This window comes from Mauremys reevesii, linkage group 8, assembly GCF_016161935.1.
Source record: "Mauremys reevesii isolate NIE-2019 linkage group 8, ASM1616193v1, whole genome shotgun sequence".
Taxonomy (NCBI): Eukaryota; Metazoa; Chordata; order Testudines; family Geoemydidae; genus Mauremys; species Mauremys reevesii.
In genome coordinates, this window is record NC_052630.1 from 86,085,641 (window position 1) to 86,102,498 (window position 16,858).

The window sequence follows — 16,858 nt, forward strand, 5'->3', positions numbered from 1 at the left end:
CACAATAAAGAGGGACCACGTGGGGCTCATAGGGGGCCCCGCATGGAGAGGCCCCGGCCAGTCGCGCGGGAGGGACCAGGAGACAGGCTGCGCCCTGGTGCAGCCACGTCAGGCATCGGCTTGAGCACCGCGCGCGGCGTCGGCCGGCCTCACTCGACGCGCGCCCGCGCTGGGCCCAGCGCAGAGAGCTCAGCGGCCCCGTGGTGGCACCAGCGCACCGCCAGCAGTGCCACCTAGCCGGCCCGCTGCCCCGACGTGCCGCCAGCCCCTTCCGCCCAGGGCGGGACGCTGCTCGGCCCTGCCGCGGTGTTAGCGAGAGGGAGGCTTTTGGGGTGGGGGGGGATTGTGGCTTCCTTCTAAGGAATACAAATATCTTTAGTTTCAATCACTAATCCGCCCCCTCCCCCGCTTTTTTAATTTTTGGGGAGGGGGAACATAAAACAGCGTGGCAGCTCAGCTGACCAATGGGAATCACTTGTTATGTGCGTGGGAGGTAGGAGGGAGCCCCGCAATCATTCCATTCCTCAGACAGAAATGCCGTATAAGGTAATATGTCGTATTGGAGCCATGTTTGTCCCAGGATATTATAGAGACAAGGTCAGGGAGATAATATCTATCGAACCAACCTCTGTAGGTGAGAGAGTCGAGCTTTTGAGCTTACACAGAGCTCCTTTGCAGGTCTGGGAAATGTACTCAGCGCATCACAGCTAAATTACTGGTAGGAGACTTCTGAGCTGCTCTGCACCCCAGAATTCAGGGCCCGAGCAGAATTTTTTTTCTCCCCAAAAATACATTCTGCTGGCCAAGTGCTGCAGTTTTGCCTTTCGTCCACCAGGGGCTGCTGTGGCACCAGAAGAGAGGTGTCACTCCCAGGTGCGAGCCAAAGATGGGAAAGGGAAGAGGCTGTGTTCCTCACAGTGCCCTGGCCATGGGTCCAGGTCAGGACGCACAGGAATTGGAGGGACGGATGGATAGCATAGGGAACATAGGCGGGTGGGTCATAGACTTGGGTTCAGAAGGACTACTGGGAGAGGAGAGAGTGGGATGGGCTGAATGGGAATGGGGGGTGCAGAGACACATGGGGACCAGGGGAGGGGTGGTGGCTGACTGGGGCAGATGTGTCTGACTGAATGAGAGAGGCTAGGGGTCAGCCAGGGTTGACATAGGGGAGACTCCTTAACAATCCTTCCACACACCCCAAAAAAACCTGTTCCGTACTTCTCCCACCCACACTCAACAACCCACCAAGTTCACAACCAGGTTTCTTCCCAGCAATTACTTCCCTCTCTCTCAGTTCCTCAATTATCCTAACTCTCCCAAGTCTTTGCACTGCTTCTGAGGAGTGCAGGAAATATGTTTCTGTATTGTTCTTTAAATTAATTATTACTCAAAGTTCTATATTAATATGCCTACTAAGGAATCTATTTGTCCTGAATCTTTTTTTTTTGTTGTCTTTGTTACAGACATACATGCTGACAAGTATTTTGAAATAAATTACCAAAATAACTGAAACTAGTGTGATTATATTGTGTTATTTTTACAAATAAAATATGCAGAATTTTAAAATACTGTGTCCATAATTTTTAATTTTTTGGCACAGAATTCCTCCAGGAGCACTAAATACAAGGTGGAACAGATTGTTTCGTATAAGTAGTTAACATATCTCAAGGGACCAGTCAAGGTGAAGTGATCTCTTAACACCCCTGCTGTCATGGGGAGGGAGGAAGGGAACACAGCTGGGAGGTGTTCAGTCCATGGTTTTTACTATCTAGCTCTAAATCACCTTCACTGAACAAGGACACCCCACTAGAGAAGTAGATTGCACCATGGAACGGGCCACCCAAATACCCCGAGAGAATCTGCTTCAATAAATAAATAAAACCATCTTTGACTGCATACCCCTAGTTGTCACCTACCACTCCACTCTGGAACCCATATAGGGGACCATCAAACAACTACAACCCATACTTAATGGGGACCCCATTCTGAAAGAAATCTTTCCTGAACCTACTCTTCTGGCCTTTTAATAACCCTCTACCTCTCCCAGCTCATCATCAGAAACAGCTCCCCACTGGCTCCCCAACTCAAAATGGCCCAAGACCTTGCCAGAATAGATGCAAAACCTGCAGACATATCTCCACCGCTACAATAATCTACACCCCCCCACACACAACACACCTTTCAATACCCATAGGTCCTACACATGCCTGTCACAACATCTGGTGTACCTCATCCAGTGCACTAAATGTCCCAATAATACCTATGGGTGAAACCAGACAAGCACCACACTCTTGAATAAACTCACACAGGGAAATGATAAAAGACAAAAACACCACATCACCTGCAGGTGAACACTTTTCACAAAGCCATCACTCTACATCTGACCTATCAGTCCTCATCCCCAAAGGGAACCTGCACAACAGTTTCAAAAGACAAGCCTGGAAGCTTAAACTTATAACTTTACAAAACACTACAAAAACATGGAGTGAATAGAGACACTGGATTTATGGTTTATTACAACAATGTATAACCCACTAACAACCCCCCACATCTTTCCTCCCCTATGAGTAGAGGGGTGTTAATGGGTCATTTCACCTTAAATCATCCCTTGAAATTTGTGTTAACTACTTATGCTAAACCATCTGTTTCACATTGTATTTAGCTATGACCCTGGGTACATTTCTCAGACTCGAAGAAGAGCTCTGTGTAAGCTCGAAAGCTTGTTTCTCTCACCAACAGAATTTGATCCAATAAAAGATATTACAATAATTCCCCACTTAATGTTGTAAGTTATGTTCCTGAAAAATGCAACTTTAAATGAAACGATGTTAAACAAATCCAATTTTCCCATAAGATGTAATGTAAATGCGGGGGTTAGATTCCAAGGACATTTTTTTTGTGGCAGACAAAAGGCATTATATACTGTGCAGTACTGTACTGTGGTGAGGAGGTGCCCCTTGCTTACCCCTGGGGCTCAGGGCAGGGGGTGCAGGGTCTGGGAGGGAGTTAGGGTGTGGGAGGGCGCTCAAGGTGGGGGTGCGGGAGGAGGCTCAGGGCTGGGGCAGGCAGGAGGTACAGAGCACTTAGCTGGGGCAGCTCCTGTTTGGTGCAGGGGGTGTGCAGGTGGCTGCACAGTGCAGCACTGCCCCCATGGTCGCAATTCTGGGAGCCGCCTTCCCCCCCCCAGCCCCGGCAGGACCACCCAGAACACAGGGGCTTTAGGGGCTACAGGGCCCTGGGTTAAGGGAGCCCTGGCCTGCAGCTTGAATGCGGCCCTGCGAGCACGGGACAGAGGACTCAGGAGGAGCAAGGGCAGCTGAACAGCCAGAGGCCAGAGAGAAGCAGCGCTTTCTCCTTCAAATGCAGGCAAGGCTGGCTCCAGAGTTTTTGCCGTCCCAAGCGGCGGAAGAAAAAAAAAAAGCTGCGATCGTGATCAGCGGCACTTCGGCGGCAGCTCCACAGCGCCGCTTCATTCTTCATCAGCAATTCATCGGCAGGCCCTTCCCTCCGAGAGGGTCTGAGGGACCCGCCGCCGAATTGCCGGATGTGCTGCCCCTTGCCGTTGGCTGCCCCAAGCACCTGCTTGCTGTGCGGTGCCTGGAGCCAGCCCTGAATGCAGGGCCGCATTCCGAAAGGGGCTTTAGAGCTGTAGGCCAGGGCCCTGGGGCCCCCTTAGCCCCCGCTTTCCAGGTGGCCCTGCCTGCCGGGGGAAGGGAGGGCAGCTTCCCCGCTTGCTTGCTCCCTCCCTCCCAGAAAGTCCTAAGCGCCGCCAAACAGCTGTTTGGTGGCAGGGGAAGCACTAGGAGGGACGAGGAGGAGGAGGCGGCAAAGAGGAACTTGTGCAATGCTCCCTTGTAAAGTCAGCCAAACGACGTTATAAGGGAGCATTGCACAACTTTAAACTAGTATGTTCCCTAATGGAGCAGCAACATAACTTCGAAAGAACATTAAGTGGGAGGACGTTAAGTGAGGAGTTACTGTACCTCACCCACCTTGTCTCCCTAATATAGGATGATGGCAGATTTTCTTGGGTTCCTATTCATTAAGGAGGTACAGCCAGTGTGGTTTAGCAGACTGTGTAACAGCACATTTAGATTGTTTGCAAAACTAATACTTATTAAATTACAGGCATCAAAAGGAGTAAGTCTTTCTCTTGGCTGTAGCTCCTTAAAGGAACAGGAACTTGAGAAAATCTGCTGTCATTTTATATGGAATTTCTAGCTGAGGAGTGGAATCAAATTAGAGGTGAGCATTTCTATGTAAAGTACTGAAAGCTTGAAGAGGACCTGCTGCTACAGTTTTTTCAAACTTGGTGTAGTCTGCTTGGAGATTGTTCTTCCCTAACAGAAAACACTCCTCAGCAAACTGTACAACTTGACATGTTTGTATTAAAATCTAGAACTCTAGATCAGAAAAGGTGCATACAGTAGGGATTTGGCTCAAAACAAAACAAGATTAACTATGTTCTCTTTGAAGTGTCAAATGGAAATGGTGTTTTGCCCTTCCTAACCTAAACGGTTGTGTAGTCTGTGTGCTACTCAACACTCACTATTTTCTACATCTGAGGTGATTGCACTTCAGAACTGGGAGATGTGATCCTGTGCATGTGATATTCTACAGGCTGCAACCTGAACTGGTGTCTCCCCTTAAGGATGTTTTACACTGCCTTGCTAGTGAACAGAAAGCCCTTGCAGTCTCTGCTCATCACAGCTACCAGCTGGCAAAGTCATTCCCAGCTGAGCACATGAATGCTATGCCCAGCCATCCATGAATTCCACACAGGATGACACCCACATATCTCTGAGTCCCAGTTCCCCCGCCTCCCTTCCCCGCCCCAAATGTGCATCTTATACTGTTCAATAGCCCACTGGATTGTACAGACTCATATTTAGTCTGTCATTCCAACAATGGGTAATTAATATACACCAGTCCTGTTGACCTGAGTAAAGATTTTCCAAACACACACACACACTGGTTTAGATAAAGTTTATTAAATAGGAAAAAGATAGATTTTAAGTGATTATAAGTGGAAAGGTATAAAGTCAGAATTGGTTACAAAAGAAAAAAAAAGATAAAACTGCAAGCTAATTCCTAAACTTTACCAAGCTAAATAAGATTTGAAGCAAACATAATTCTCACCACACTAGATACTGCAGGCAATTCTCACTTCACAGTTCTCAGGCTGGATTTCCTTTCAGCCTGGGACCATTCCCCTTAGTTTTCTTTAGGTATTCATTGATAGTATGAGCAGAGCAATATAAGGTGGAGAGGAGAGATGAAGGTCCTGCGAAGGTCACTGTCCTTTATTTTTATACCCACGTCCTCTCTTTTAGGAATATCCCTGGCCCCCACTGTGGGGTAGATAAACAGTCCCCTTTATATGTGAGATCTGCACCATAAATGGGAGGAAATGTGAATTTCTTATTTACACTTCCCCATTACTGAAGAATGGCTGTTTAAATGATAGCCCACTTGACTTTATTGACCTGTCTGGGGTTGCTATGTGTTTTGTCTCTGAAAAACTAGTTTGTGGGTGTTTCCTAGAACTACAACATATTTCAGTAACAGTCATATAGCAAAATCTCATAATTTTACATCCAGTGATGTTACACACATCTTAATAGGACAATGATGTTCAGCAGATTGAGTTTCTAAATGATACCTCGCAAGTCATGCTTTGTACAAAACGTATCATAACTATATAAAAGTGAATATGGAGTACAGGGTGTCACAGTGTATAATTTATATTGGTTATTTTGATTTGTAAAATGTTTTGGGATACTTAAGGATGAAATGCAGTGTATAACAATATGGTGTAGTATGGAGAAAATCCCTAGAAAAAGAGGATATTTGAATGTGAATTTTCAGTCTTATAGTTTTTTGTATGCATCACCTGAATGTGTTGCAGGATTGATGTTCTCCAAGTTAGCAAACTGGCAATTTACAATAACTAAATTAGATTAAAAAGCTACAAGAAACAATAAATGGCCTGCATGCCAGACTTTGCCTTCCATCAAATGCTCCGGTCAATAATAATAGTAAAAAAAAAAAACCCTAAGTCCTCTATAAGCACCAATCATGGGTTTGGATATTAAATTTCAGATGGTGGCTTGCTACTGAAAGAAAGGAATATGTCTGAGAAACCAAGGAGAGGTGCATTGATATTGAGTTCTATGAAAACTCTTTCTTGGTGACAAAATCTCTCAGAAAATTGCCCTTTTCAGCAGTTCCCAGAATTAAGTTATTTCTAAGTATAGACTGATAGAAATGACAGAATTCACATGCTGAACATACACGAATAAACGAGGTCACATAAGTCACTCCAACAAGACAAGTAAACACTCCAAAAATCACACAGATTTTCCACTAGAGTGCATGCTGTAAGAATGCATGGTGTAGCCAAGTGGGAAGAAGCAGTCCTAACGCACCCCCCCCTTTTTTTTTTTTAAAACCACACACAGAGAAATGGATTTCAGACATGTTACAGCTATTAACACCATTTAGATTGATGGTGTGGTTTGTCTAGACTTCTGAGAGGTAAATCTACCAAATATACCATGGTTAGGAAAGCAAGGATTGACAAGGAGAGCAAGACCTAGGAGGGTTAAAGTGTGGAGAATGGTCTTCTACAACCACCATCTGATTTTCCTGTTCCTTTGCCTGTTTTGCTACCTAAGTTAAAAGTTGAATCAAGTCCCCATAGAAGAGATTCTCCCAGAAATGATAATGGACTTTTTTTTTTTTTGGTTTGGTGAGAGAAAGCATTGTTTCGTGTGTACTTGCCTGGGGGGGGGGGGGGCGGGGAGAGTCCCTTTTTTCCCTTCTGCTCTTTTCCCTAGTAACATTTTTGCCATTTCCCTTTTTGAGCATGTCCTGTCCCCTGAGGTTTTATAAAACAGCTAATAGTCACCAGGTTCTGCATGTTTATTATCCTAAGCAAAGCCACACGTAGGAAAGAGTGGTATTTAGCTAACAGTTCTCTATAGTTTGCCTTATTCTATTTATTTCTTTGATTCTTACAATTTCTGCAAACTGAGAACACTTTAAAAAAATCCCAAGGATGCAGAAAGGTACAAAAATATATACACTGGAGCAGTTCAACCACTGTAATGTAGAGATGGAGCCCAACTCTGTTACACTAAGGCTCCTTTTATATTACTCTGGTAGTGTAAAGGGGCCTTAAGGTGGGCAGAAACAGCTTCCTGAGAATAACCCCTATGCAGAAGGTCTCCCCAGCTGCTGTAGAGATAGCATAGGAGCTCTACACTGGCCTTGTTTCCAGCCACCACTGCAGGAGTTGGACTGGGAGCATGGCCAGAGCATGCTGCACTATGACTAGTCTCTGCTTCCCAAGGGCTTATTGGAAGCCATGGGAAAGAGCACAAATTAGAGCAGCCTTAGGGCAGGCAAGCCAAGCTCCTGTAGGATGCCAGAATGCAGGGAGCACAACCCTCCCTCAAATGCAATCAGAACTGCAAGTGCAGTTGACTGAGAAGAGGCCCATCACCTGATATGTTGAATTGGTGCATTTACTAATTACATCCTCTGAGGAGGGACTCTGAGGTTGCAAATATTTCATATGCATCCATATAGCTTGTTTCAGGAACCAAAACTTCCCATTTGCAAAAATTAATGTTATGGTTTTATGAAAGCTAGGGCTAGGAAATGAAGAAAAGCACAAAGGAATTAAGACATTGTCCACCTAATATATTACAGTGGAAATCCTCTTTTGAGGCAGCTTAAAGACTGACTCAAATGGAGAAGATGATTCAAGAGAACCCATTCTGGACATATTTAGTGCCAGATTCTTGCCTTCCTTTCACCCTACATAAGCCCACCAATCTCTGAGATAGTCCAAAGAGAGACTGCTGAACTCGAATTAATATGCAAATTAGATACAATTAACTTAGGTTTAAACAGAGACTGGGAATGGTTGGGTCATTACACTAATTGAATCTATTTCCCTATATTAAGTTCTCACACCTTCTATGGGTCATCTCAATTATCACTTCAAAAGTTTTTTTTTTTCCTCCTGCTGATGATAGCTCATCTCAATTGATTAGACTCTCCCTGTTGGTACACATACTTCCACCTTTTCATGTTCTCTGTATGTATAAATATCTCCTGTCTGTGTGTTCCATTCTATGCATCCGAAGAAGTGAGCTGTAGCCCACGAAAGCTCATGCTGAAATAAATTTGTTAGTCTCTAAGGTGCCAGCAGTACTCCTGTTCTTTTTGCAGATACAGACTAACACGGCTGCTACTCTGAAACCTGAGATAGCACAGGATGCAAGTGAGGGTAGAGTTTGGCTCTTTGGATTCATTATACCTCCTATGTGACTCAGCCACGTTAGTGGGAGTAACCACCACCTTAGTGATGTTATCAGGAAGCATTTTCCCTTTGAAAGACCTAATGTCTCCTGGGTGCTGGTGTGTTACTGGGAGTGTGGCAAACAATGGGTTTTACTACTCCTTCACTGCAGCACAGCCATAGCACCACTCACACATGCTGCACAGTGGGTGAAAGCATTGCTGCAAGCAGTTGGAGCTGGCCCCCACTCTTGAGCTCCCCAGTGCTGGGAGAAGGATTATGCTTCCTTCTTTTTAAGGGTTCTCTGTGTTCTTTCCCTATCCTACTGCACACACACTGGAGGAAAACTTTTGCTTGTATACATTAAAGTGCACTCCATCCAAATCATATGGTTCTGCTTTGGTTCTGCTTTCATGTGCACAAGCACTTCTGTTTTCCTTCAGCAAGACTTCTATGAGGATAGGCATTTTGCTAGTACTACCCAAAAACAAAATTTATGCCTTGTGGCACCTTAAATACTTATTTCAATAAGTTTAGACAAAAACCTCCCACTACAAAATGATTCACCCTCAACTAGGAAACAGAACAGAGAGAATAAAACTTGAAATGTGAATTTAGTTCTCATGAAAGATTGACCGTCCTGGAAACTGACATGATACTTGTTCACTTCCAGCGGCTGGATACTGACTGCTGTTCAAGTAATGCTTGAGGTTAGTTGGATCCCCAAAACAGGTACATAGCATGCACAGTATAAACTTCCCCTCTTCAAACCCCACTAAGTATTAATGATAATTTGGAAGAGGTGAGTTAGTCCCTCTATGAGGGAGATTTCCATGGCCTCGACTGAGATGGTCCATTGCAGTGGTCTGTGGCATGGATAATGACCAGATAGGAATTAAGTATAATTATTAACTCATTCACAAAGATTGACTAAAAATGAATTGTCTAATTCTGGGCTGGACCTGATTTGAACAAGTAACTTAAAATGTCACATCTTAATATCCTATTACCAATAATGCCACACAATGTTTCTACCATAGTCTATTTGAAGGAAATTGGTCCCCATTTGAAAATAAAAATGAGTAGTGCACATCTGTTTTCTGAAAATAAGCAGTTTTTTATTATTGCAATTCAGCACTATGACTAACAGAAACAACTTTTCAATCATTTACTATTAAACATGACAGGAAAAACTTTGCATTGTGTGATTTACTGCTTCTATCAATCATCATACTTGAGTTTATGAGGTAATATTTATGTTTAATAGGGACACTATAACCAAAAATGTGTCACAGTAATCCTTATGGTGATTTTGAATGCATGCAGTTCAAAGAAACTAAAATAAATCTGAATCTGGATGGTCATTGTTCAGTTTTTCTGCTATAAAAAAAATACGTAGTTAATGAAACTACTATTGCGCATCGCATTAGTTCCCAAAAGTTGTTCACAGTATTTATCCATAAAATGAAGTCTTATTTTAGGAAGGAGAGAGAAGAGAATGAGGTTGTTTTTTTTTTAAACTGTAGACAATACAATAACTTTTTTTTAAGGCACAGCAGGTAAAGTACATGCATCCAAATAGACAGAACAAAAGAAAAATATGTCATCAGCACTGGTTTCAGATGAGTAAGATGAAAGATGGTGCACAAGTAAACCAAATTTCGTGTTATGCTATGCCACTGTAAACAAAAACAGGTTTTGTTCATACATGTATAGACAATTTACAAGTAAAGTAAAATAAAGTGATAATTCAGCTGCTCTGATATTATTTTCCTAAAACAATAATCCCTGTTTTGATGTCAGAACATAGTATTATAATTTAGCAGGGCCTAAACATTCACCTATACTTAATTTTAAATATTCTGAAAGTGCAAGTTTGTAGAACTCAAAGCTGTAAGTACACAGAAGAAATTGAAACTTACTGATTTGGAGACCATATGAAGCAGAACATGATCTCTGAGGAAACAGAGTAATAGCTTTTTTATTAAAGGTTTCAATATTATTTCTTTGCTTAGGTCCAAGTCTGCTCCTACGGAATTCAATGATGAAACTACAATGTACTCCAATGTGTGCAAGTTTGGACCCTTCTAAGGAGAAAAAATGTACTATTGAAAAAACATATTGGAGGCCAAAGATATGCTTTAGAAAATACCAAATTTGTATTGGGATGGAGGGGGGAAAAAAGGTATAAAAGTAATGTTTAAGAAAGTACATAATACAAAAGTGTGAAGGAAAGGTTCTTATTTTTTTCTTTTTAAACTGCATTCAAGAAAAAGATTAAAGCCCTCTTTTCCTTTATGAAGGAATTGACAGCCAACACCAATGCTTTTGCTTAACTTTTAAACTTGGCAACATGTTCACGTGCTATGATCAGCCTTTGGATCTGAGCTGTTCCTTCGTAGATCTGAAAAGAATTATGATACTATTACGTTATTGTGTTACATTGCCAGTTTTTAAAAATAGCAAGATCAGTTTCAATACAACATACAAAACATTAAAAGCTTCACAAGTATGTAAAGCAGTGCTGTTCTTTTTACCCAAACTGTTCATGGCCACTTCCCCCCTTACTTTCTTAATTTCTTTTGTTGTCTGTCTTCATTTTATCAGGTTTGCAATGCCTCTCCCCCCAGTAATACTGTGTTCTTTCATCTCTCAGCCCACATTTTTGTATCTTTTCTGGCACTGTGTTCTCTCTCCCCTTTTCTCCTGTTGCTCAAACCACCCCTCTGTTTTAGCCTGTGTGCTGGCAACAAAATGAAACATTTACTATGAAGCTCTTTGTGCTAGGATTGAAATCAGGATTTTGGTCTTTATCCTTTTTGGCAGTACACAAAAATAGAGAGGCATGATGGGAGACATGAAGTATGATTCAGTGGTTAAAGTACAGAACTGGAGTTAAGATTTCAGTTCCTAACTCTCCTAAAGACTTGTGTAGATTTGGTCAAGGTCACAAAGCCTCAGTTTTACCAACTGCATAATAGGATAATTATCTTCACCACCAGGTGTTTCAAGATTCTCAGAAGGAAGGCAGTATATAACTGCAAAGCATTATCCGAGCAATGAAAAACCTACAAGTCTTGTTAAGAAATATCACAAGAAAGGGTTCAGTTAACACCCATGTTTGAAAAGCAGAACAAGCTTCAGGGTCTTAAGAATTTTGGGCACTTTAAGCACAAAAGGTTATATTTTAAGTTGTACAGAGAGAGCTTCTAAATAAGATCATGGTCACTGTTACTTAGGTTTGTAATTGGGACTAAACTGAGAACAAGAAAGGGGGAAATAACTTTATCAGAACAGTCTATGGAAGAATGTGAGAAGTACTGAATGAAATCAAGTACACAAATTGAACAAAAGAACCGATGGGAAACAAAGTTTTTGCAGATGAAGCATATGGACAAGAGCACATGCAGTCTGTCATCAGGCAGTGATACAGTAGGGCCAATAATAAAGTGCAAAAAGTAATCGAGGGCAAGAGACATGTGAGGTATCATGCATCAGAAATGGGAGGATGGTATAAATCTGAAATAAACTCTTTCAGAGGCTGGAATACTTACTTTAAAGTGACAATGGATGCAACACAGTAAGGCATTTAAAGACTCTTTACAGACAGATGAGGCAACACCGTGGATTATTCTTTTCTATAAACTTCCCAAAAGATTAGGAATAGAAACCAGAACTAGAGAAGTATGGTTAGATGGAATATTGAAGGAAATTAGAATCACTCCAAAACATGTGACCAATGATCAATGTCTGAGGAATGAAAATTCTTCAATCCAGACTTCAGAAGAATGTTGCAATCAATTCAGCAAATATATATTTTCTATTTATTATTTTTAAAGAAAGTTTAACAATGAAACACTGCTACAAATGTCAATAACAGGAGACCAATCAAAACCACAAAAGAAAATACTTTGAGGCTTTCTTCTCTGTAATTCCTTAGATAATGAGCTGATGTATCACAAATATAACTCCTGCAGAGAGATTAATGGGGATAATCATAACTAGGCTTGAAAGGGTTAGATTTTTATCTGTAAATGTCAGTAAACACAGCTTTCACCATGCACAAACTGACAAAAATATATTTCCACCAAAAATAACTGAAATGTACAGATAAAGTAGGATAAACACTGCTTGAGAATTTATCAGAGTCAAAATCCCGCGATTTAAAATTAGTGTTTTATAAAGGGACTAGCGAATAAATAGTAAAACAGATACAATTTCTTGATTTACGGATATTTACTGTGTTTATGTTGACGTGATATTAACAATTTATATATTAACAGTTTATAAAGCTTAACTTTTTGCATCTCAACGTCTACTGTCATTAAATAATTGCCTGACCTCACCATAATTTCCTGCAATGGTGAAAATTTAAATCAATACAAAATTTTAAAAATTCTTAAATATAAGCACAGACATCATCATAATTATAAAAAAGATTAATCAAAATCAATAAGGTTCCAAGAAGATGAATGTAGAAAATGTAGAGACCTACTCATTTTTCCCCAAATAAAAATCAATTACCATTCCTTCAGTCCCAAAGAAAATTTATGATAAAATCAACAATAATAAATCCAAGTTCCTGGGAGAAAGATTTAAATAATAAAAATACTTACAAGGCAATTACAGAACTAAAAGGCTCTGGACACTTTAGACAAGAAACTGTTACATACTGTGACTGTGGTTCTCTGAGATGTAATGCAGACATGTATTCCACTTAGATGTGTGCGCTCACTACTTAGATGTGGAGAATTTTGCCTAACAGTCCCTCTAGGGGATGGCACTTGCACCTTGTGGCCATAGCCCCATCCCTGGCTATTGAGGTATTGCCACCCTGATGCTCCTCCCCCACCTTAGTTTCTTTGCACTGAATGCCCAGAAACTAGATGCCTATGCAGAGGGGACAGAAGGTGGGCTGTGGAATACACATCTGCATCACGTCTCAAAAGAACTACAGTTACAGTAAGTAACCATTTCTCCTTCAAGTAATGCTGCTGGGTATTCCACTTAGGTGACTTAGGTGTAGGAGGCGTAGCTCAAAGTCTATTTAAACAAGGACTGCACAACCACCTTCCCAAAGGTGCTTTGGGTCCATCTGCTCTGGATGCCATGGTAAGGGCACAAGGGTTTGTCATGTATGTATCAACAACCATGTGGCAGCCCTGCAAATATCCAATACCGAGATGTCACTTAGGAATGCTATTGATGTAGATTGCACGCTCATAGGATGAGCTCACACCCCGCAGAGGAAACATAGCTAACGCGATTTCATAGGCAGTCATGATGCTGGAACTTATCCACTTAAAGATCATCTGTGAGAAAACTGCTTGCCCCTTCGCACTGCCTGCAGACCACACAGAGATGGCAAAGCCTGAAAGGGTGTAGTCCTGTCCAGATAGGTCAGACATAGTCTGATGTCCAATGTGTGAAAACGCTGCTCCTCTGGAGATGAATGCTGCTTAGGAAAAAACACAAGCAAATATACTGCTTAGTTTAAATTAAACAGAGACCACTTGAGACACAAACTTTGTGTGCAGCCGAAACGTCACTTTGTCTTTGGAGAATTGTGTGTAAGGAGGCTCTGCCATCACAGGCAGGTTCTGCCTGCAATTCACACATTTTCCTTGAAGATGTTATTGCCACGAGGAAGGCAGTTTTTTGACATGAGAAGACAGGGGCAGGATGTCAGAGGCTCAAACTGAGGTCCCATAAGAGTCACTAAAATGGTGGTAACATCCCACAAGGGAACCAGTTCCTGCACCAGCGGGTGGAGATGAAGGATTCCTTTCCACCATGGCTTTGGAAAACACCGATCTTCCATGAATGAGTGGCTGAGATTGCTGCTAGATGCACCCTCAATGACCTAAGTGTAATCCTGACAACTGAAGACGTAGCAAATAGTCTTCCTAGTGTCAGCTGAACTCCTAGTGTCAGCTGAACTCCGCAGGCCAATGACCACATTGAAAAACGCTTCCACTTTGCCGAATAGGCCATCCTAGTAGACGGTTTTATACTACTGAGTAGGTCTATCGATCAGCTGCAGAACATCACTCTTCCTTGTCATTCAACCAGAGCAGCCACATCATAAGATGCAGGGAGGGAGCTGAGTGCCAGATGCAAGGTGTGATCGTGGTTCTGCATGAGCAGGTCAGGATGGAGAGGAAGGAATACAGGAGGCCAAAGTGACAGTGCAAGAAGGTCGGAAAACCAGCACTGCCTCGGCCATGCCAGGGCAATGAGGATGAGCCTGTCCCGATCTGCTTTCAGCTTGAGGATGACCTGTGGAATGATCCGGATCAGAGGAAAAGCATGCAGGAGAGCCAATTGCCAAATGAGATGGAAGGTGACCTTGAGGCCACCTTGAAAGCAGAAGAGACGGCATTTCCTGTTGTCCCTTGTAGCAAACAGGTCAATCATTGGGATGCCCCACGCTGCAAAGATGACTTGCAGAACACAGGGTTTTAGAGACCACTCATGGTTCAGGGGAAAATTCCTGCTGAGATGGCCCACAAGATGATTCTGGACCTTAGGCAAGCGATCGGCTAGCAGAGTCAAAATGGGCACTTAGGGGGGCCCAGCAGGAGGTGTGTCGATTGGTCAAACCATGGACTCGACTGCCTCCTCGTCTGGGATCTATGACCCTTTCTGGGGTAATCCCGCTGTCTCAAGGGAGCAAAAGGTTGCCCAAAGGTGCACTGCAGATAGTACTGTTGCTGTGGTTAACCACTGAAGTGACACCTTCTCACTGTTGGTGTATACACCCCACAAGAACATAGGGTAGCCTTAAAATCCTTGAAGGAGGGCAGGATCTCATCTATTTGTGTGAAAAAAAACCACCCAGCCATTGAAGAGCAAATCCCCTATGGCCTGCTGCATGTCGGGAACAATGCCTGAAGTCTGCAGCCAGGACATTCTTCCCCTGGTCACCACAGAGGCCCTAACTCTGGCCGAAGCATTTATGACATCCAGCATGGACTGCAATAATGTCTTGGCCACTAAATAGCCTTGATGATAAATGCCCAAAATACTTCTCTGGAGATTTCAGGCATTAGAGGCCAGCAGGCACTGGGCCAGGGGTCCCTCTGCTAACTGCAAGACAAGTGCCACTCCTGGTGCCCATAGTGCTCCATAAATGGTCCCCAATGTGGGTCAGGTAATGGAGAGCAGGAAGACGAAGATCCCAGCCTTGGTGCTGAGAAGCCTTGGGTTTCAGGTATAAAGGTGGAGCCAATCCTGAGGGAGCGAGTAACCAGTCTAACTCATTTGTTGCCCAGAACGAGGCAGGGACCGGTGCCAATGAATGAAGCAGTATCAAAGGCACTGAGTATGCCAGTGCTGGAAGGAGTGTCGACCCCAAAGTCAGTGGCATTACTGAAGCAGGTGACAGTGATGAAGTGGAGGGTGGTGAGAGCTGCCACAGTAATGCTGACAGTGCCAAATGCAGTGGTGCCGAGGAGTTTCCCGGTGCCAAGGACGTCCCTTGCACTGAACCTGGTGGAAGGGGAACATCGGGATGTGGTGACAACAGACCCGAGGGTTCAGCGGCCCATCCAGACAATGGAGCTATAAATGATGCAGCCCTAGCAATGTCCTTGACTAAGGGAGCGGTCGGGATGGAAAGGCAGAGGAGGTCTGTAGCTTCCTGGTACGCTGCCAACATGGAAACAATCAATCGGTGTTGGCATCGCCCTTGTCCATGGATGCTGTGGATCCAGAACCAGAGTTGATGGTACAGGATTTCTAACCTCCCTACTCAGCACCATGGATAGGTTAGAGCAGGGATTCTCACAACAAATTTTTTGGTGGCCTCAGAGTGCAGCCACCAACTCTTGCTGACAATTTTTCCTAAAATATTTAATTAACTTTAGGAAAAACAAATAAATATGCATATATACACGTCCAAATCATTGTAATTTATTTATGTAGGTTTTTTCCAGACTCAGTAATAAAAATAAATAAATAAATAAAAATGTACAGTGTTCTCTATTCTTTACTGGACCTAAACAGAATAGAAACACAAATAAGATGCTTTGTGTGTTCTTGTCTTTTTGTTGTTGTTTCCTTTGCCTTTTTGATTTTTTTTTTTAACTTGATAGATAGTAAGTCTGCTGCTGTGAAAAGTGATATTTGTATGTTTGTTAATATCACTTTTCACAGCAGACATACTCAGCCCCGGCAAGTCCTGGGACAAATTAAGCCCTGGGGCCGAGGGACGATGGCGTGGGCGGTGAGCCTGGGACCAGAGCTTGGAACTAGAGCCTGCTACCATGCGGATGAAGCCCAAAGCCCTGCAGCTGAAGCCTGTTCCCCCACCCTTGGGAAAGTGGGGAATGCACCTCCAACATTTGTGTCTCCAGAGGCAAGGCCCAACCCCTGCTGGTGGCCCTGTGAGAGGGGCCACTGCTTCCCTCCTCCCCCATCACAGCCCAGGAGGCTGTGGCTGCAAGAAAAGTCCTTGGTGGCTCCACATGGCCACAGTGGCCGCATTTGAGAAACGTTGGGTTAGAGGCACCTGCGCCATCCTGCGTGCCAGCACTAACCCTGTGC

The 16,858-nt window shown here is 43.2% G+C and overlaps 1 protein-coding gene across 2 annotated transcripts in view; it reads right to left on the reverse strand.

The window, feature by feature from the left end:
• Nucleotides 1-9,689: 9,689 nt before the first annotated feature.
• Nucleotides 9,690-16,858, reverse strand: part of ACADM (acyl-CoA dehydrogenase medium chain) — a 39,915-nt gene continuing 32,746 nt past the window's right edge. For both annotated transcript variants that reach the window (XM_039484224.1, XM_039484225.1), the window contains exon 12: nt 9,690-10,715. In XM_039484224.1, the coding sequence (XP_039340158.1) occupies nt 10,644-10,715 (72 nt within the window). In that variant the 3' untranslated portion in view covers nt 9,690-10,643. The remainder of the gene's footprint in view (nt 10,716-16,858) is intronic.